The 22820-nt window shown below is 48.1% G+C and overlaps 1 protein-coding gene across 3 annotated transcripts in view; it reads left to right on the forward strand.

The window, feature by feature from the left end:
- LOC138580225 (C3a anaphylatoxin chemotactic receptor-like) overlaps nucleotides 1-22820 on the forward strand; it is a 146062-nt gene that overhangs the window by 41414 nt on the left and 81828 nt on the right. The window contains exon 2 of one of the 3 annotated variants that reach the window (XM_069650592.1): nucleotides 6475-6642. The exons of the other annotated variants lie outside the window; for them this stretch is intronic. Coding sequence (XP_069506693.1) covers nucleotides 6619-6642 — 24 coding nt within the window. The 5' untranslated portion in view covers nucleotides 6475-6618. The remainder of the gene's footprint in view (nucleotides 1-6474; nucleotides 6643-22820) is intronic. 3 annotated transcript variants of the gene reach the window in all.

The following is a 22820-nucleotide window of genomic DNA, read 5'->3' on the forward strand; positions in this document are numbered from 1 at the left end:
ATCCATGTACAAGGGCCTCTGTTAACAAAATGTTGCCTTAAAACCTACATGCATCATGGCTCACACTGATCCCATGCACACACATCACCGGAGGGTCATGCATCATGGCTCTTACACCCCAGACACAGTGGATACAACGGTGACCGCACTGCATGAGTCAATCTACACATCATCACGGACATGTGTCATGTATCCATGGCGTTTCAAAGTCACATACACACTTCTCAGACACACAGACATGCACACCATACATGTACATGAGAGCAGCACCCATCCCTCACGCCCCATCCATGTCCAAGAACAGGGACTGGCATGCATTCATGTGTGCATTCCGCATGCATCTCCCCATGTCTCATTGGAACACATGCACCATCCATGTGGTTCAGGCATTACTGGTCTCAAATGCATTACCATGATGTCCCGGCGCACACACATCCATACATGGCCTATGTTACCCATACAGGCAAGTAGCTGACTACCAGCACACTGCAACATGCCCTGTTTCACACAGCAATGCATGGCCACTTACTGCTCGACTCCGGACGGGTCTTCCTCCGAAGGATCTGGGTGTGGAGCGCTGGGTTTATGCGTTCCAGGACCCTCATCTGGATGTTGCTCAGGTGGACCCGGCACCCCTCTGCATCCTCTGCCTTCACGAGGTGCCGGTCCTTGTTGAGGGTCCTGGACCTGAAGTCCTCCCAGCACTTCCGGACGTGCTTGATGTCGCGGGTTGCCACCCCCTCCGCGTTGATGGCAATCACAATGTCCTCCCAGATCCTCTCCCGTCCTTCCTTGTCAGCGTGCGATGGTGTGAAGAGGGCATCATAATGCCCCAGGACATGCTCCACCAGGACACCAACTTCCTTCTCACTGAAGCTGGTGGCCCTCTGCCTCTCTGGCTGGGGGTCGCCAGTGGTCTCGGATGGTGTTTGCCCTGACATGGCGACCCCCGAGGCAGGCATGGGTGGGCAACTGGGTCCTGGGGCTGGGCTGTGGAGTGATGGTATCCCAGTCAGGAGTCTTCTGTTCCAGCAGGGGTGGACACAGCAACTGGACCCCTGCAGATGGCTAACGTGCAGGCACCAAATAGCAGGGCACGTGGGTAGCAGGCAGGCAGCAGCAGATGGCAGGTGGGAGCATGATCGGGGGTCTTGGGGGCAGGAAAATGGCCTTTTGGGCAGGAGCGTGGTCTTCCGTGTGTTTTCGCGTGGCCTGCTTGATACGGAGTGATTTGGCACGTGAAAAAAGTGCACGTCAGCGTGTAATTCGAGGAAAGGCCCTTAACGCGTAAGCGCGTCTGTGACATAGCGCACACGGGTGTTTCCCTCAACATGGGTGCATAGTGGATCAGCATGTGAAAAAAGCACACGTCCGTGTGTGAATGAGTGTAATTCGAGAAAAGGGCCTAAGTGCGTAAGTGACGTGATGCGCGCGGGCGTTTCCCTCAGAATGGGTTAAAGGTGAGCGGGGCCAGCAGTTTGCTGTATGTGGCTTTCGTGGAGACCGACGTGTGTGTTGCTACTTCGTGTTGTTTCGCGCGCCATCACAACTTCACAGCGGATCAAGGACGTATCTCTTCTTTTGGCGGGGGTATTGGCTACGCATGTTTTTCATCATCGCGCTAGTCTGACGTTGAGTCACGCACGCTATTTTTCCCACTGCGGCTGCCCCTGTGTATTGCGTACCCGTTTTCGAGGTCATAGTAGCCTGCGTGTCCCACACGTACGTGTTTTTCGTGTTCCTGGGTGCCACCGCGTACTGCGGGAGGTTAATTCCACGCACGTAGGCTGCAGGGGTTGTGTGCACGGTTGTACTGCAGCTTTGGGGTGCCTGAGCGTTGTGTGACCCGTCACTTCATCACCGGGGTCACATACAGCCTTGCAGGTGCAGGGGTGCTGTTAACATCTTGCATCCCACCCCTTCACCCCAATTGCCCAGGACAATTGTGGTGTACACCTCCCGTTGGCACTCCTCCATCTGTGTCAGCACTACTCCATCTGTGCCAGCACTACTCCATCTGTGCCATGGTTGGGAGGCCACCAAAGGTGAGGGGCGCCTCAGCTGGGCGTACTCCTCGTGGTGGGCGTGGTCAGGGACGTGGCCGGGGTGACCAAGGAGTAGGGGGACTCCAGGGTGTCCAGGGTGGCCGCAGAGGGGGAAGACGCAGGGGTGCGCACTTGTGCACGATGTTGTGCCATGTGTCGGTGCAGTCATGCCACCAACCCCTGTGGTTCCGGGAGATGCAGCTTCTGCATCTGGCAATGGTGCCCATGTGACCCGGCAGTCCGTTTCATCAACTGCCACGGGCCCAAGGGTAGTGGTAGCTGCAGGTGCAGCTGTGGACACCACCACCAGGCTCAGAATCTGCCAGCGCATGCTGCGTTGGCACTTGAAGAGTCCTTGGAAGATTTCCAACAGGGCAGGAGGCAAACCGTAGGTGCAGGCAGGGCTGCCCTGACCGAGACACATGTCCCTGGGGCAGTAATGTCATCTGCTGCCCCGACCAGCCGTGTGTTGGCAAGTGCAGGGGCAGATGCAGCCAACAACACCCTGGTTGTGAGTCTACCAACCAGGACAGTCACGGTCAATGACCCTGCCACAGCGGATGTTGCTGCGCAGGGTCCATTAGAGGGCACCCAGCTGCCACTGACTCAAGTCATGCCTTTGGTCGTCCCTCCACCTGCCACTCCCTTGGCTCAATCCACCGGTGCCACTGGCCATACTGATCAGGGCGGCATTTGCCAGCCAGGGTCTGCGCCACAATCCAAGAGGAGGAAGGTTGCACCTGAAACTCAGGCTGGGACCCCACACACAGCCACGACCACCTGCATGTCGATGAAGAAGCCTTTCTGCAACCAGGAATTGGACTTCCTCGTGGACTACGTGCGGGACCACAGCCATGACATGCTAGTGGGGCCTAATTGTAAGATTAAGGCTGCCCACCGTGAGACCCACTGGAAGCAAGTTGCGGAACATGTGAGTGCATTCGGCCATGAGGTGCGCACGGCGCAAGAGTGCAAAAAGCGCTGGAATGACCTCAAATGCAGCGCTAAGGCTAAGCGTGCCTCAAATTACAACTTGACTCTGGTGACTGGCAGTGGGTCTGCACCTGAGGAGGAAGACCTCACTCCGCACGAGTCACTCGTTGCGGAGTTCATACCACCTGAATCGGTTGAAGGAGTGGGAGAGATGCCGGACTTTGATGCCCAGTCCAGTGAGTGTTGCTGCGTGTTTGTTGAGGACATGTGTGTTTTACTTGTGTGATGTGTTGTGCATGACTGCCACTACATGTCATGTGTATATGGTCCTGATGTGCAAGTAATGCAATGCTTCACTGATGCATGGCTGCTCTGCAGGATGGTGGATATGTGGAGCAGACGGGGACTGTCCGCATCACCACTATTGCACCGTACTCACATGCTGGTCACCAGGATGCCCCTCCGGTCCATGTTCCAGCTCACTGGCCCTTCTGTATGTAGCATGGGGTGACCTTCCTCTCAGCCCCGGGACTATGTCATAGCATGACTGACGTGCATGTGTCCTCTGCCTGCATGCGGGTACTCCACATAGGCATGCTCCCTTGCCCCTCCATCCCCCTCTGCACCCCAATTTCACTTTTACACTGGTCTGCATCAATTTTGCCGTTAAGTACTTGCCTGTTCATGCGTCCTGTCTGCATGCTAACTTCCACCAGCCAACCTGCCAGACATATGCTGTGTGGTACATCCTTTATACTTGATGCAGAGTGTCTCACATGGACTGTGCAGATGTCAGATGCTCCGCAGGGACATGAGTGGCCATTCATGCTCCATGTGCATTCCATGCATGCCCCTATGTGTCCTTGACTGGCTGATCATTGTAGTACGTGTCCAGGGTGACCTACATTACATGGCATTTCATCAGTCTTCCCATGGCCACTGTGGCTCAGTCCTGCGTCGTACACATGTTTAGGGTGTGACAGTCTGTGTCGGTCACAGGCCTTAGCCTGTTTCATGGCCAATGACTCTGTGCAACTGGTGTAGTGTCTTCTTCACACGTGGGTGTAATCCGGAGGTTTCATCATGTGTCCTGCTTACTGTCCCATCATCATCTGCTGTTTTGTCACTTGACTCACATGATGCAATTGATGCTAGTCAACACTGTCTGTCAATACACAGGTCTATGGTCATCCTTTTGATATCATGCAAGGCATCCCTGCATTTGCACTTGGGGGGAGGGGTGGTTTGCTTGTAGCCATGCTACCTATTGCATGCACATTGCACGTGATGCCTGAAGTTGACCTTGCACTGCCTTCACATTTTCTGATACACATCATGAAGTACTTGTACATGTAGATAGTGAGAAACGTACAAATTTGCTGCACTGCATCGACCCACTTCTGAGCGATATAACACCCTTCTACATGCCTAATCACAGAAGCAATGTCAAGTTGACCCAGCATGCATGGCAGGTTCTCTTTTGTGTGTGACATGTCTGCTTGATGTGTTTGTTGTCTGTGTGATGTCTATGTGTGTGTGTGTGTGTTGTGCGCTTCTAACATGTGTAGTGACCTTTTTTCTCTCTACTTTTCAGATGATGACGCAATGGAGCCAGAGGATGGTGTTGTCATGCCAGGCACAGGGTTGTTATCACTACAGCAACCCGGTACAAGTGGGGGTCGTGGGGTGGTAGGCCACAAAAACCCACATGTGCTACAGTCCATCTTGTCTTTGGCTGGCAATGAGTCCAGCCCTGATGACCACTCTGACGCACATGTCGAGTTGGATGTGCATCAGGTCCATATGTCAGGGGTGAGTGATTCTGATGTGGGCACTGCTCTGTCCGTGACACCTGCACTGAGGGGTTAGACAGTGTTGGAACCTCCGCCTGTGGAGGATTGGGACGCAGGGTCACCCTCCACACCAGTCACTGATGTGCCTGGGCCATCACGTCAATGGGGGCATGTAGCCGTGCAGCCGCGGGCGGTGCCAACACAACGAGGACACTCGGACCTTAGGTCCTGCAGGTGTCAAGCCCAGCAATGCGGTGGCCGCGTGCAACCGTGATATACTGAGTGGGAGCAAGACATGACTGCCAATTCTGAACGCCAGGGGGCAGCAATGGAGAACATCGCTGTGAGCATGGAGCGTGTGGCCCAATCCGTGCTCCTCCCTCCTAGGCAGGTGCTTCTCCAGCAGCGGGCGGCACGGTCCACGGCCCGCTCGCTCAGGCTGGGCATGGCGGCCTCAGACAGGGCACGCCAGGCTGAAATGTCTCTGCATGAAGCAATTGCTGCTCACGCAGAGGCACACATGGAGGCCCTGAGGGCTGAGTATGAGTCCCTCAGATCCACTCTGGGTGTCCTCTTGATGTCCCAGAGGGCGCGGTCAGAGGAGAGGTTTGAGCAGCTTGAGCGTACCATCTTGGCTGAGCTACGTGCTTGCCGGGAGGTGCATCAGTTGTCCAGCCAGGCCTTGCAGGAAGAACTCTGTGTTACACATGTTACCTTGCAAGAGGAAGCACGCGTATCACGGGACGTTCTGCATGCAGACCTACATGTCATCGCCACACAGAACCAGGCTCACCCGTCCGGCAGACTTGCTGCCGACGAGGGGCAAGCTGTGGCTAGGCATGGTCAGGCTCCTGTGCCACGTCCTCCTTTCCAGGAAGACCCAGACTCGGACGACGAGGTATCTCCCACATAGGTTGGGCTGTGCAGGCATTGATCCCATGGAGTTTTTTTTTCCTCAACATCATCGCATGTGGGTGTTGAGCAGCACCCTGTACCTCCCCCCTCCTGGGTGCCTCCCCCCGGGTTGTATGTGGCCATTTTTGATTTTTCTTTTAGTTTAGTTAGTTAACTTTCAATTTGATAGTTAGTTTAATTAGGTAATGTAGGTTTTTCATAGTTAGTCTAATTAGTTAATATAGTTCAAAATTGCTTGTCTATTGTGCTTTCATGTGACGGTATGGTGCTTTGTGGCTTTTGAAAGCATCCACTGTCTGTTCCAGCTGGTCCCTTCAAGCTTGTCTTGTGTATGTGTTTGCAGCTTGGGGTCCTGACTCACATATGCCACTCCTGCTTCCCTTATCCATGGGCTCACAAGGATGGTTCGGTGTTACAGCCTATTACAAAAGGGCTTTGGACTGTCATATCTGTGGCATGTCTGCTGCTGTACTACTTGTGTTGACGCCCCTAGTGGGGATGATAGGGGTGATATTGACCACAGTTCTTCCTTTGCTAGATGGGTGGTTTCATGATTCATGTGTGCATTAATTGCTATACATTGTGTAGTATGTTTCTTATCTTTGCTGTACATGTGCTTGATGCAATTCATGCTGTAGACAGTGGCTAACACACTTTGCCTGTGAAAGTCGCACTGATGGAGTGATTTCTGATGTACGTCTCTGACATGGTCCAGTCATGACATGCCTGAGGAGACACACACAGGGAAATTTCTTGCATTAATCATGTTTTTTCTGCCATTTCTGCAGGGGGATGAGCCTCCAGACCACCTTTCCCAGCAGACATGACCCATCGGATGTCTGGAAGCTGGCCACGTTTGGTGGTGCAGACATGCGCATGTGTACGCAGGCAGAGCCACAGGGATTGTGCTCACACATCCTACAGAAGATAACATGTTTCAAGGGACTCCAGGCAAGGTGAGCAGCACAAGGCGGCCACACCGCAGCTAACCGTCCACCAGGCCAGTTGCACATGCATGCTAAGTAGCGCCACTGATGGTGAGCTTGGACAGCTATTGGTGTTGAAGCGCACATTACAGCTGAGATGCGTTGGTGGACTAATGGCTAGTTGATGGGAAAGTTGTCAGGGGCACATGCAGGGGCAGTGGCACATATCCTCTGGTCCACCATGGTCCATTGAGGCAGTTGTATTAGCCATGTAGTGTTCCAAGACAGGGAAAGAAGAAGCTCACAGGGACAGACAGCGAGGGACAGACTCGTGTGCAGTGCATTTCATTTTCAGGTTGAAATTTCCACATGTACTACCTACTTTATTTAGGTTATGCTGGAACACGACTTGTACTGAAGTCGTACCTTGCTAAATACACCTGGCTGCTTAGTCTGGGAACATTGGATGTTGTGTGAATCTTGACACATTGGTCTTCCATTTTCCACGCACCCACCAGCGCATGACTTACTGCATTGGTAGTGTATGACCCATCACGGGGGAAATCTTATGTATGGGTACGAAGCACCACACCAGATAGTTTGTTTGTACAGTATTTTGTTACTTTGGGGCAGGCATGGTGGTGTGTGCGTGTGTGTTATGGGCATGCACAGATTAGTGACTCTGGCTCTCTTTGCAGCATTGAACTGCTCATGTTACTTGACCTGAGAGTGCGCAGGCAGGAGGCCAGCACTCACCCCAGAGATAAGTTTCTCTTTGACTTCAATTTGAGTAATTTGGTAGTATGTGCATGATGTACATGTTTGATCTGATTGTGTATGTGATTCTTATGTTTTTGTACATTCCCTACTTTCCCTTGTCAATCCTACTCCCCTCTCCTGCCCCTCATTCCGGTTATCCAGTATACCAATGCCTGTCCCGACTGCATATCCCTGACCCTCCTTCCCCACCAGGGTCTCAGAGGCCTGTGTGAGTTTGACCTTGCAGGCACCCAGACCACGGTGGGGGTGGTTGGTTCGTGTCACTCCTGCGCCTGTACACGGGAGCTGTGACAGTACACATCAGTTCGTGCTGCATCATTCTACATTATGTATCACACATGGTACACATCCTGTTGTGACATTGTTTTACTGTGCTACCTTGGTTGTTCCATCATTGTGCTAGTACTTGGCCTTTGTGACGTACTGCTACTTCAAATCATCTACTGGAGACTCTTCTGGTTTCTTTTGCTGCCTGCAGGCTTTTTGCTTGGCTTCTGTGTTTGCATGCTTTGGGTTCTCTTTGATTTGGTGTTTTTGCAAGTCAAGGTGGCCTCTGAGGGTGCTGTACACTTTTTACACGCAAGGTGGAAGATGGAGACAAAGGGGAAGGGTGATCCTGTGGCCAGGTGAACTTCAAGGATGAAGGCTACATACCCCATGCGCAGTTGTTCAGTGGGTCATGGTGATATGTGAGGGAGGGGGGTATTTTGTTGTTGGATAGTTGCCTTGCTCCACAGTGTGATGGGCACCCTGACATTGTAATTGTGGTATCCTATGTACATGATGTATTCTGCTGATCAATGGCTGTTCATGCGTTGTGTTTACCTTTCAGGTGTGAGGGTATAGTTGTGGTTTGACATGCTGGGGTGTACACATGGGCAATGTTCACATGTGATGAGGACACTGATTGTCACTTGATTGCACATGCATGTATTGAGTGCATGTCCCTACTGACACACACTCTCGCACTATGATCCACAACATGTACAACCACCCTTCCATGTCCACATATGCACTCAGTTTGCCTTCTAGGGCCCACTGTGTCCCTGCAGCACATGATCTATGACCATTTGTGGATCCTGTACATGCGTGATTTGTTTTTTTATTTCGTTTGTCGTTTTCATGTGATGCTCAGAGTGTGCGTCACACACAATGGCTGGTCACTATGCTGTGTGCTGAGCAGTGTGTTGCAGGAGATGGACACAGCACACGTATTATGCAGTGTTGATTTTGCCATGCACAATGTGCATATGTACAGGCATTCATTGTTATGTTCAAGCTACAACTGTTGTTATGCATTTGGGTATGACTTGCTTTGTGTGGGAGGTTGTTGGTCAGTCATTTCATCTGATTCCATGTCAGGCATCATTGTCTGATGCCACTTTGCATTTTTCACATGTCAATGTGTACATTATTGTTACTGTGTTGGTGTTTTGCTATTGCTTGCCATGTCATGTTGTGGTTTTGGTGGCTTTGTGTGACATACCAGTGATTGTCATGGCCTGTTTTGCAGGTCTGTATGATACACACCTTGCATGTGTACCTTTTGGTCACACAGGATTGGTTAGGTTTGGGTAGCCAGGGATGCACACAATGTGGCACTTCCATGGCAACATTCCCGGTGGTAAGGGTGTGACAGTTGACTGTCTCTTTGTCATCATCGATTGTCACCTGGTATGTGCCAGGCCTGTGTGCACTCCACAAGGGTGGGAGTTTAGGTGAAAAATGTGGCCACAAGCTGGGTCTGGGCTGCCTCACCACGTACCCTATCCCCTCCCATGGGCAGCACCTGTGCCTGTGGCTGGGGATGTGGGGGCACCACCATGTCCACCGGTAAGCCCTGCCGTGTTGCAACATTGTGCAGGACACATGCTGCCACAATGATCCTGCACACTACTGGGGTTGCATAGAGTAGCTGCCCGCCAGAGCGGTCAAGGGAGCGGAAGCGTGACTTGAGCACTCCGAATGTGTCCTCCACTCTGGCCCTGGTTGCAACATGGGCAGCATTGTATCTTACCTGGGGTGGTGTGGTGGGGTTCCGGATTGGCGTCATCATGTGGTTGCTCAGAGGGTAGGCACTGTCCCCTGGAGAGGTGATAATGGTAGTGATTATTGGGGTTTGTGTATTTGTCTGTGAGTGACATGCATGCATGTGCACGGGCATTTGTACTCACCTAGGAGCAGCCATGTGTCGCCATGCTGCCCAGCTTCCAGGGCCCGGCTCAGGGCGGACATTCTGTATATGAACCTGTCATGGGTGGAGCCAGGGTAGTTTGCATAGGCAGAGGTGATGATTCCCTTGGCATCGCATACCACCTGCACATTGATGGAATGCCAGTGCTTGCGGTTTCGGTAGATGTGCTCAGTGGCCCTAGGTGGACGTAGGGCCACATGGGTGGAATCTATGGCAGCAAGCACTTTGGGGAAGTGTGCCACGCTGTAAAAGTCCAGGACAACGGCCTGCCTTTCTGCGGGTGTTCTGGGCATGTATATGTGCCTGCGGACTGAGGGGCGCGCAGTCATGATTGCCAACACCTGGTGTAGGCAGCGTGGCTGCGTGGCCTGTGAGACCCCCCCCCCACTATGGCAGTAGTCCGCTGAAATGACCCAGTGGCCAAAAAATGCAGGACATTGAGCCCCTTCTCCAAGGGGCTCAATGCTTGGGAGCAGAGGGTGGGGGATGTAAGGTCATCTTCCCACTCCCTGACCAGGTCTAGGATGATACGAGGTGGAAACCTATACCCTGCCGTAGACCTGGTCGTCAGGCATCCCAAAAAGGCTAGTCCGGGGGGAAAATGCGGGCCCTGGCTATTTGCCTCCTCCTGCGGTGTCCCACAATCAGTGCTGCGACAAATGGGGCATTCATAGTAGCGGTATGTACGTGTTTGTTGTTTGTGCGCGCTTTTATACTGTGCACGGGGACGCTTACGCCTGCCTTCCTGTGGCAGACGTGTTGACGCCTGTGCGCGTCTTTTAGCGTGCGCTTGTTTCCTGTATTTAAATCCATGAATACTAGTTGTTCGCGTGCGTGTGGGCGTTCTGTGTATTTGCCTGCAGTAATTCCCCAGTTACGCCTTCTTTTTCACGTGTTGTTCCCCATTCCGTGCGTTACGCCCCGTGTCCCGCCCCCTTTTTGGTGTGTGCGCAGACATTGTGCTCTGTCCCTGTGCGCGTCGCGCACGGCGTTCGGGTTGTTGTAATGACGTGTGTGCGCGTGTGCGCCACGCACGGCTTTGGCGCACAACCAGTGGAAAATGCGCAGCGCCTTCCTTGAATCGCACGCGTGCGCTTGCTTTCTCACGCTTGCGCCACCTTGCGCCAGCTTGCGCCACTTTTTTCAGCACACATTTGTTCCATGAATCGGCCCCTTTATGTTCTCTGTAATGTACAGTAGCATTGCTACATTGTCAGTGATCCCACCTTTCTTGGCCAGTAGCAGGAACGGTTACCCTATATAAAGCTGAATAACACTCTGCACACTACAGAGACCCCCAGGCATTTTCAAATGGCTTTACATCCCATAGGCAAGGTACATGCAGACGTTGAGACAATGCACCCATTCCGAGAGAATGTTTGTGGATGAAGAAAAATGTGCTAATCCCATCTTTCAAACCCTAAACGTGCTGTAAACATACCTGCAGTAATGTTCTATGACGTACCTGCATTTAGTAGCAGATAACAGAATGCTGATCAGGGGAAAGGTTGTAGTAGCATATCCTGTCTCACATACTGTAAACATACCTGCAGTAATGTTCTATGACATACCTGCATTTACTAGCACATAACAGAATGCTGATCAGGGGAAAGGGCGTAGTAGCATATCCTGTCTCACATACTGTAAACATACCTGCAGTAATGTTCTATGACGTACCTGCATTTAGTAGCAGAGAACTGAATGCTGATCAGGGGAAAGGGTGTAGTAGCATATCCTGTCTCACATACTGTAAACATACCTGCAGTAATGTTCTATGGCGTGCCTGCATTTAGTAGCAGAGAACTGAATGGTGATCAGGGGAAAGGGTGTAATAGCATTTCCTGCCTCACAATACGCTAAATGTACTGTAAACATACCTGCAGTAATGTTCTATGGTGTGCCTGCATTTAGTAGCATATAACTGAAAGCTGATCAGAGGAAGGTGTGTAGTAGCATTTCTTGTCTCACCATACGCTAAATGTACTGTTAACATACCTGCAGTAATGTTCTATGTCGTGCCTCCATTTAGTAGCAGAGAATTGAATGCTGATCAGAGGAAAGAGTGTAGTAGCATTTCCTGTCTCACCATACGCTAAATGCATTGTAAACATACCTGCAGTAATGTTCTATGGCGTGCCTGCATTTAGTAGCAGAGAACTGAATGGTGATCAGGGGAAAGGGTGTAATAGCATTTCCTGTCTCGCAATACGCTAAATGTACTGTAAACATACCTGCAGTAATGTTCTATGGCGTGCCTGCATTTAGTAGCAGAGAACTGAATGCTGATCAGAGGAAGGTGTGTAGTAGCATTTCCTGTCTCACCATACGCTAAATGTGCAGTAATGTTCTATGGCATGCTGCATTTAGTAACAGATAACTGAATGGTGATCAGGGGAAAGGGTGTAATAGCATTTCCTGTCTCACAATACGCTAAATGTACTGTAAACATACCTGCAGTAATGTTCTATGGCGTGCCTGCATTTAGTAGCAGAGAACTGAATGCTGATCAGAGGAAGGTGTGTAGTAGCATTCCCTGTCTCACCATACGCTAAATGTACTGTAAACATCCCTGCAGTAATGTTCTATGGTGTGCCTTCATTTATTAGCAGAGAACTGAATGCTGATCAGAGGAAGGTGTGTAGTAGCATTCCCTATCTCACCATACGCTAAATGTACTGTAAACATACCTGCAGTAATGTTCTGTGATGTACCTGCATTTGGAAACAGAGAACACTGATACTGAAGGCCAGGTTGGTAAGTGGCATGAGGTAGGGTGAGTAAGTGGGGTAAGATACAGTTGATGAATGTGGTGAGGTATAGTGGGTGATTGGGCTGAGGCAGAATAGGGTATGGACAGTGAGGGGCAGGGATACAGTATCCCAAATGAGATAAAACATGCATACACGGGAGGCATGTATCACATCCCACTTCCTACCGTTCAAATTTAAAAGTGAGACCTACATTTACATTATTTCAGTTCCTAATAGTGTTTGCTTGTCTAATTTTAACGCTATACGTGCCATGGGAGTGCTGGATAGCATCTGTCTGAATAGGGCACTGCTATAATGAAAGTAAGTATTAACCTCCTGTTCACCACACAAGTATACTACTGCACAGTAACTCACTTTGCAACCCTCTGCCCTGAGCCCAACGAGCACAGTAGAATACAGCAATGTGCAGTGATCATGCAGCAGGATTACCTTGAGTTGCCAAGCTGCCCTCTCAGCATCTTGCTGCAGCAGCCCGTCGATGATGCTGCACAGAGGCCTACAGTACTGTAGCCTAGGGTTACCACCTTTTCGTCGGGCAGATAGAGACACTCTGAATCTATGAGAGCCAGTCATACTTCTAGAGCTCACAACTTCTTTCAAATATATGAATATTCATAACCACAGGCTGCAACGAATATACACTGCATGTGGGCGCTGCTGAACAATGGCAGGATGCTACAAATATCATTATATGAGTAAGTTTACTCCATGGTGCCATTACAATGAGCACAGTGTAGAATATGCCAGGGTGATTCTAGTAAACAATGGCGAGGAGCAACATTTCAATCAGTCAGTGTGGTGGGGTCAGGGTCCTGACCCTGTTAAGGGAGGACCGAGACCCCTCCCTGCTTTGGGTAGGAATCCCACCACGGCATATGCCAGAGCCAGTCCTTCCCCAGAGGTGGGTGAGGGAGTGAGAAGGGCCCAGTCCATACCCCATTCCTGAGTATGTTTCGTATGTGGCTGCTGGCACCACCGCCCCTTCCACAATGCCTGATAGCCTCTCTTCTGGTAAGAGATCTCTTTCAGAACTGCAGCTCCCACAATTCACCTGGGCACAACCATAAAACCATGACCGGAATCAGGGAAATGGAATGAAGAGCAGAAACGGAATGCACTGGGATGTTTCCTTCCAAACAGAGATGAGACAAACCCGACCTACCAACACCAGACAGACTAGAGGGCAAGGGCGGGGCAACACAAAAAAAGAACAGAGTGAGAAGGGACTGCAGGGGAGCAGTGGAAACAGGGAGTGTGAGCTCACATTGGCCCTCATTACGACCCAGGCGGTAAGGGGTTTACGCCGGCGTAAACTTCACCGACCCTTACCGCCTGAGTACGAGTTCCCGTAGCGCCATGGTGATTTTAACGCCTGCTTTTTGCAGGCGGTAAAATCCATGGCGCTAAGGGACCTTGTTGTTAATTACGCCACCGTAATTTACGGTGGCGTAATTAACGCCTTCCCCACTCCCATTATGCCCTATGGGGCAAAAATGGGAATGGGGAAGGGTAAATGGGGATTGGGGACTTACCGCCCCGCCAAGGTCGGAATGGGGCGGTAAGTCCGCCAACCACCATGGCGGAGTTGGCAATTTAGCGCCATGGACCATGGTGCTAATAGCACCATGGTTCTCCGCCAAGGTCGTAATGAGGGCCATTGTAATGAAGAAGTATTTTACTTCTGTAGTTTTGCAATCAATGAATACATGGTCAGTTCAAAAACGGAGCTGGCGGAGGTGGTATTCTAACCCACCTCTCACCATTGCCCATCGTTGGATGGGCCATATTGTCATGGGCGTAGGACATTGGAGGGAAAGGGGGGATAAATCCCCCCCACAATTTCAAGTGGGGGGATATAATGGCATTTATCCCCCCGCCCCAAGATTGTGTCTCTGCTACAGGCCTTCAGCGTGTATAAATACGTCTGCAGTCAGCCTGCCCTGTCTGCAGGCTGTAGCTGTCAGTGTGCGTGCAAACCAGCAAAAGTACAAGTTATAACTAAGTACTTCTGCTGCTCACTCATGCGTGCCTCGCGCCTGCGCATTTGGAACTCGGTTTATCAGACAACCTGATGTCCTTTCATCAGGGATTAAAATGTTATTTTTGATAATTGCATTTTCTTCCTGGACATGGTCTGTTTTGTTCTTCCTGGGTGTAGTATTATTTCTTTATTTTGCTATTTTTTATGTTTTTTGTTCAAATATATTTTAGAGCCAGGTTAACTTAACTGCATATGAATGTGGAATGGTGTTATAACTCTCTTTTTACAGCACGTGTCTGCCCCTCTGGTTGAATTAAATGTACTGGTGAATAACTTTTATATAAATGAAGTTCACATGTTGCAGAAAGCCATGCATGTGCCTCTCAGAGTGTGTTCCGCCGGAAAGAAACCCTGGATGCTCCTTTTATTAGTTACATATATGTACTTCAGTGTGCCACAGCTACACTGGCAAAAATGGGGCAAATGGTCAGTGGTCGATGAATGGCATTCAACAATCTAATGACAGCAACAAATTACACCAGTTTTAAACATTGCACCAGCAGATTGTAATTAAAATCACTGTTAGTGTGCTAGTTAACACAATGAACTCCCAGATTCATGGAATTATTTGCATCTAAAATGCAGACATGCGTGCCATTCTGCCCGCAAATCACTGTTTCACAAATGGGGATTTGCGTGCAGAATGGCACGCAAATCCCTGTTTTACTTGGTATGGTATTGTTTATAAAGCGCCTGTACACAGGCAAGTTTTTAAAAGCGCTCAAGGATGGTGGGAACATAGGGAAAAAACAACAGTCGCTCAAAGCCCTTGAAATTCTGAGGTGATAATAGTCTGCACAGGCAGAGTAAGTGCGTAAAATACATTTAACAGTTTGAGATACTGCAAATAGGTCTGACTGCAATTCTGCAGATTATACCAGTGCAAGGGGTGGGGACAAAGGAGAACAGACAGACGATCTTCAGGCACAGAGCGTACGGATCGTCCACTTGATACAGGAGCGTGTGCAACAGCAAAAGTACAAGTTATAACTAAGTATTTCTGCTGCTCACTCATGCGTCCCCCACGCCTGCACATTTGGAATGTGCCCAGACTGGGGAACAAACTGCACGTGCCCCTGCGCAGTGCACTGCTGCACAGCCTGAGCCTCAGCCTTCGTTTTTCCAGCACGAAGGAGAAGCCAGGCAGCAACGCATGCTTGTGCTGAGAAAAGGGAGAGAGACGGTTGTATACGAGTTGTTCGTTTTACAACTGTTCGAATTACAATTGACCTTTTCACAATTGACTGAATTGTGAAGGTCAATTGTAACATATATGCGGGGGGAAAACCCCACAACCCCCCACCCAACGCCAAACCCCCCAAAACCCCTATATATATATATCATCTGAGTGTTACTGGGAATAATTTACTTTGTTATGAGGTTCCTTGTTTATTTACATGGGGTGTTCTCCAATGTTGGTTTTCTTTGAGTGTGGTCTGTCATTCTTTCTATGTTACATGGCCGTTTTACTATAATTGTAGCACTGTGCAAGTATTTCAAGTATGGCCAAGCACATAGAACTGTATTTATTTAAATCAAGTGGTGGGTTTCCATTTGTACATCTGACTATTAGCAGAGGTTTTGGTTTTTGGCACTGTGCCTCCATTCCTCTGTTATAACATGGACTTACACTCCTTTCCAACATGGCCACTCTTATTCCTACATGTTCTGTGTGAAGTGTTGCCATAGACACAGTCAAGGGACTTCATGTTAGTGTGTGTACTTAGCATTGTCTAATCTCCTCCCCCTCACGTGATCAAGCGCTCAGTATAGCGCGAAACGCGTTGTTTGCAAGCTGCCCTGCCTAGGCGTCCTGCTGTTTTGTCCTGTATTTATGTGCTGCTCTGTACGTTTTTGTGCCTTGCATTTTGCACTTGGCCTTTTAACAATTTTTTTGGATTAATATTAAAAGACACCAGTAACTTTCAATGCTGCATCTCTGGTGTTTTCTTTCGACCCCCCACAGAACCTGGCACTTGCTTTGCTGTGCCTGCGGCGAGTGCGTTTTCATCTCTTCCTCCTTCTTTCCAATTTTTGCATCACGGAGCGTTCCGTGTTAGAATCAGCACCGGGACCGCCACGTTGTGCGCGTTCGACTTTCAACTTCGTTTTTGAAGTGGATTGCTGCCGCTGGTGGCAGATGTTACTGCTTATAGGACTGGGACCCCACGCAGACACGGAAGGATAACAGCTGACACTCCCTTGCCGACCGGCACTTTTCGTGTGTGCCGGAGGACGCACAGAAGACCGCCTTAAGGTAAGTGTATGCTGTTGGTCTGTTTACTTTTCCCTGTAGCTACACATGTACTCATTGCATTGTGGTTCCCATGTCCGCACCAGCTTTTAGGTCCTTTTTGTTGCCGTGCTTACTAATAGTAGACGGCATTCCGCTTTGTTGGTTCTTGTGGGTCGGATCCAATAAATAATACTTAGTACTTTCCAGCCATAGCATGACAGGCATGCAGGACGCCTGGGTAGCAGCCCGGTTACTCCAAGCCAAGGATTTATTCTGTGAAGAGCAGGAATCCATCTCTACACTGCCCACTACTGGGGCTAATAATAAAAAAGCTAGCAGTAACGTTAGCAAGGAAGTACTCCTGTTAAAGGAATATGAGAGGCTCCGACGAAGGGAAATATCTAAGTGGTGGGAGGAGCATTCCCTCCAAAATTATCTGGACATTGAGAGAATACCATGAGGCTTACGCATAATGACCACTCCGTCCTTTGAGGACCAAAATCCTTTAATGCTCGAGGAATGGGGTGAAGCAAGCAAGGATTGTTCTGGCAAGTTTCTGACTATTTTAGTAAAGTATGCTAAATTGGACCGTGAGCAAGCACTAAAAGAATTGGGTAAAGTAGAGATTGATCTGACTAAAGTCCCTACAACAGCGGAGGGGAAATCTTTACACAAAAAAATTGATGAAAGTCTGATTGCATATGAAGATGAAATTAAACAGCGTAAACACAGGAAATTCCTACGTGACAAAACAGACTATGAGATGGGTCGTGTCTTTACATTTGCGAAACGCTTCGACTCTCTCCGCAAAATTAATGCTACACAGTCTATGTCTGTTCCATCTAGTGACCTAGCCGCGACTACCTCTGAGTCAGATATCTCTGCATCTGAGACTGACAAGCCCATTCCTAAAATGAATTTCCTGGATGAAATGAGACTTTTATGTCAGGATGGCAAAAATCAAAAAAGAGGGAGAGGTCGGGGTAATTCTAAAGGACGAGGAAGAGGTCAAAAGTCACAGGCAAAAAAGTCATTCGCCGAGGCTGACGTGGGAAGCGGTCAAAAGGCGTCACAACAGGGCAGATCAACACGCTCTGGAGTCAAGAATCAATTATAGACAATATGAAGATTTGCCAAATTATCAACTTGTCATCCCATACTCTTACTAAATCTCAAACCTTGTTACTATCACTAGGTCTCAATTTTTGTCCCACTGTGAACTATGATTACGCCCAAGTACGCATTGATTTTGATAAATTTATGCGCAAAATCAAGTTAAAGAAATTCTTTTGCAATACGGATGCCACCATAAAACGTCCAACATTCCGTACTGGTGGCACCGATCTCTTAATTTCAGACATTCCATCATTCATGGATCTGGCATGCCTTGATGACGACAAATATGATCCCTTGAATATTGATTTTGCTGATTTCGACATTAATCCCAATTGGGATATACGGACTAAACTCAAAAGTAAATCACGTTTTAACCCTCAATTTCCAGTTGGTGGCTGTATTGAGGCTTTCCATGATTTATGTATTGAAGATCTCAGAAAACTTTGTCACAAGGCAGGCACCATCAAACAGAACCTTACCATTGCCCAACGTCAAGCTAAGAAAGAACTCCAGCTACTTTCTAATATTGTTATTAAGCCTGCTGACAAGGGCTCTAATGTCGTTATTCAAGACAGAACCAAATATGTCGCTGAGGCCAATCGACAACTACATGACCGCCAATGCTATGCCAAAATGTTAAAGGATCCCTCTGTAGAAATCAGGACTGATTTGATTGCTCTGTGTACCAGGTGGATGAGCGAAGGTCTATTGGAGGATGATCTGGTCAAATTTCTTACTCCCTCATGCTATACGATACCTACCATCTACTTCCTCCCAAAAACGCACAAATGCCTTAGTAATCCCCCAGGTAGGCCTATTGTTACTCTTTGTGGCTCGTTACTGGAACATCTAGCCCAATTCATTGATGAAACGCTGGTTAAATTTGTCGCAGTGTTACCTTCCTACCTGAGGGATACTAAGGACTTTCTGCAGCACGTCTCTAATACACCTTGGGAGGAGGGTTTACTTTTGGCCACTTTAGATGTAGTTTCTTTGTACACATCTATTAGTCATACCATTGGTATATCTGCATGCAAACACTTTTTGGACACCCGCTCGCTAAACTATCTCGGACACAGTTCTATGATTTTGGACATGCTTTCGATCTGTCTACACAACAATGTTTTTCTTTTTGAGGGACACTTTTTTCGGCAAGTAAGGGGAACTGCGATGGGGAGCACCTTTGCACCATCCAATGCTAATCTCACAATGGGGTGGTGGGAGGCTACTTTCCTTTCTGATTTATTACTATCTTGCTTTCCGACACAGATCATCTCTTGGTGGTGGTATATAGACAATGTTTTTATCATTTGGAAGGGCACCGAAAGGGACTGGTTATTATTTGTACAGAGTATCAACAAAAACCAGGTCAATCTCAGTTTTACTGAATGCCACAGTCGCTCTAAAAATGTTTATCTGGATGTGACTGTCATGATGGATGACTCAGGGATTAGCACTGCATTGTACAAGAAATCTACTAATACTGGGTTACCACTTCATGCTAACAGCTGTCATCCGACTCCTTGCAAAAAATCCATTCCTTATGGTGAATTTATTCGATATCGCCGTAACTGTTCCAACATTGCTTGCTTTGATCACTACTGTGCACAGGCAGCCATGGACTTTTTGAAACAAGGTTACCAAAAAAGAACGATTGAAGCGGCATATCTTCGGGCCCGAGGCATGTCTAGGGATGCCTTACTTTATGATACCGGTCCCAAATCTGTGTCCAATGAGGATCCAAGACTCATCATCACGTTTGATACCTCATCTAATGATATTCGAAAAATTGTGGCAAGACATTGGCATGTTCTTACTCTTGATAATGATTTGAAGCCCATCTTGGGCAATCGTCCCACTGTGACTTATAAACGTGTCCCTTCCTTGAGGGATAAACTTGTATCCAGTTTCTTATCCCCTGTGGCTAAGACACAGTGTCCTAATACATGGCTTCCAGCTTCGCATACGGGATTCACCAAGTGCATGAAATGTAAAGCATGTGCCCATGCTACAGCTAAGAAATCTTTTTTGCATCCCATCACGCAAACGCAGCAGCTGATTTGCCATTCAATTAATTGTGACACCACTTTCATTGTTTATGTACTCTCATGTCCATGTATGCGTTGGTATGTTGGCAGTACTACCTGTAAACTAAAAATCAGAATTTTGCAACATCTTAGGGCCATTAAGAATTCTGATCCAACATACCCCATGGCCAAACATTTTAAATTTGAACATAACAACAATGTGAAAATGTTAACTTTCTTTGCTGTGGCGCATGTACCCCTGCATCTGAGGGGTGGTGATCGCGTTTTGAGGCTGAGACAACTGGAAATCAGATTAATTTTGGATCTTGACACAAAATTTCCTAGGGGGCACAATGTAGATGAGGAGCTGTATACTTTTTTGGGTACTTAAGCCTGTGCCCAAGCCCATTTATCTGTATATATTCTCTTTGTCCTTCCTGCCATTTATGCTCTGTTTTTCTCTGCCCGGAGTTATCTTATTTTCTTGATAGGTTGCTTTCTTTATTTTGGTTTTCTTGCTTCACATTTGTTGGTTTGGTGCAGGTAATTTTTGATTCCAATTTGTTTTTTCTAAAAAAATTGATTTTTTTCATTTTTTTCTTCTTCTTTTTTTACCTGCTTTTCTTAGCTGATTATTTTGCAATATAGGGGGAGTGTGGTCCAATTTATGTCCTGCTGACTTTGGTTACTTACATGTGGCCTCGTGTTGTACACACTAGTGTTTTTTCCTTTATAATTGTGATATTGTTCCTAATCATTTCTCCCATATTTGGATCTTACTGGTCTGAGCCGATTTTGTGTTCTGGATTTGTCATATTGCCTTCTAGCTTCTGGCCTTATGTACTTTTTCATCATGGTCTGCTATTATAGTTTTAGCACTTGCATTTTGACGACTAGGCAGCTATTTTAACTAACTTTGCACAGCCATATTGATGCACTTGCACTTTAAACTATCCTCTTATTCTGAGGTTAGTTCAGGCACATTGATGCCTTGCTGCTTCCCCCCCCTCCCTTTTTTGCCTATTTGCACTGTACTATTAAAATCTTATGATCTAGCTGCTATCCTTGCATTTTGCACATATGACCATGCTGGCTGTATTTTTATGCAGTATTTTTAAACATTTCAATCCAGTTCATTGGTTTTAATCTCCTTTTTTTCATCTTATTGTGGTCGACCAGTTTTTATTATCATCTGAGTGTTATTGGGAATAATTTACTTTGTTATGAGGTTCCTTGTTTATTTACATGGGGTGTTCTCCAATATTGGTTTTCTTTGAGTGTGGTCTGTCATTCTTTCTATGTTACATGGCCGTTTTACTATAATTGTAGCACTGTGCAAGTATTTCAAGTATGGCCAAGCACATAGAACTGTATTTATTTAAATCAAGTGGTGGGTTTCCATTTGTACATCTGACTATTAGCAGAGGTTTTGGTTTTTGGCAGTGTGCCTCCATTCCTCTGTTATAACATGGACTTACACTCCTTTCCAACATGGCCACTCTTATTCCTACATGTTCTGTGTGAAGTGTTGCCATAGACACAGTCAAGGGACTTCATGTTAGTGTGTGTACTTAGCATTGTCTAATCTCCTCCCCCTCACGTGATCAAGCGCTCAGTATAGCGCGAAACGCGTTGTTTGCAGGCTGCCCTGTCTAGGCGTCCTGCTGTTTTGTCCTGTATTTTTGTGCTGCTCTGTACGTTTTTGTGCCTTGCATTTTGCACTTGGCCTTTTAACAATTTTTTTTGGATTAATATTAAAAGACACCAGTAACTTTCAATGCTGTGTCTCTGGTGTTTTCTTTCGACCCCCCACAGAACCTGGCACTTGCTTTGCTGTGCCTGCGGCGAGTGCGTTTTCATCTCTTCCTCCTTCTTTCCAATATATATATATACGGTCAATTGTGAAAAGGTCAATTGTGACCCTTTAAATTCGGTCAATTGTTCATTCGAACAATTGTAAACAAACAATTTTGGTAATACCAGAGAGACAGAGTGAGACTCCGATGGCGACTCGAGTCAACATCCTCAGCTACTACGTCTATCTACGTACCTAAGGTAAGTGATTGACTTAAAGTGAAGTGTAATTCTGGTTTCTGTAATCAGGTAACTCATAAACCGTTTCCGGGTTTACAGTAAACGCAGCAGAGGAGGCTATCTGGTCTGTGGCTCGTTCAGTCTTATGAATGCAGGGCTCTGGCGGTAGTCTTTCTGCTGTTTTCTGCCAACATGGCAGATGTTCTTTCGTGCTTCGTTGCATGCACAGTGCCCAGAGTGCTGTTGGAGTAGGGTTCAGGTAAAATCTACCCACCTTTAGAGCCACCTGACTCTCTCCCAGGTAAGCCTGGCATGCGGCTGACTCTGCCCCACTGCCCATGGAGGGTGTGACTGAGCCCTCCTTAGCCCTCCCATTCCATCCTTCCAAAGGCGGGCACATGCTCGTTGGTAACTTTCCAGACCTCGCTCTCCTGACAGAGACCAGATCTAATGTGTAATGTCTGCCATCTGGGCCAGGCCGAGTGTTTATTTGCTTAAGGCTGCATCTGAGTGCGATTGAGGGCAGTCCTCTCTCAGCCCTAAGAGTCATTAATGGTCGGGCTTATTTGCCCTAGGCACCCGCCTCCTCGCTCTGGCCCAACTTGGTCCTGATGGTTTAGCCACCGAACATTGAAGTTTGGGACATATATTCTCAGATTTTGGGGAGTAGCTAACTGTGCATCTTAAACGGCAGCTCTCAACAACCCAGGCGTTTGTAGGAGCAAGGTCCCGGTCGTGACAAAAACCTGTTTAGAGTTTGCTTAACAGCACATTTTTAAAGCTCGGGTAATATTCTGCGTGTTTGACGGGGGTGCCATCAGCCTGCCGCAGCTTTCATGCCCAACCCCAGGTGACCATGACCTGTGCTCGCTTCTGTAAGAAGCTCCTGTCAGTGATGTCATTAATGACATTTGTGATGACATCTTTCATGTCCTGGGTGTTAGTGTTACCAGAGGACAGTGGTGCGGGCAGTTATGGTCGCTTAGACTACTATAACTGGCAAATTTCA

The sequence above is a fragment of the Ambystoma mexicanum genome, chromosome 3p, assembly GCF_040938575.1.
Source record: "Ambystoma mexicanum isolate Mex_15411 chromosome 3p, UKY_AmexF1_1, whole genome shotgun sequence".
Taxonomy (NCBI): Eukaryota; Metazoa; Chordata; class Amphibia; order Caudata; family Ambystomatidae; genus Ambystoma; species Ambystoma mexicanum.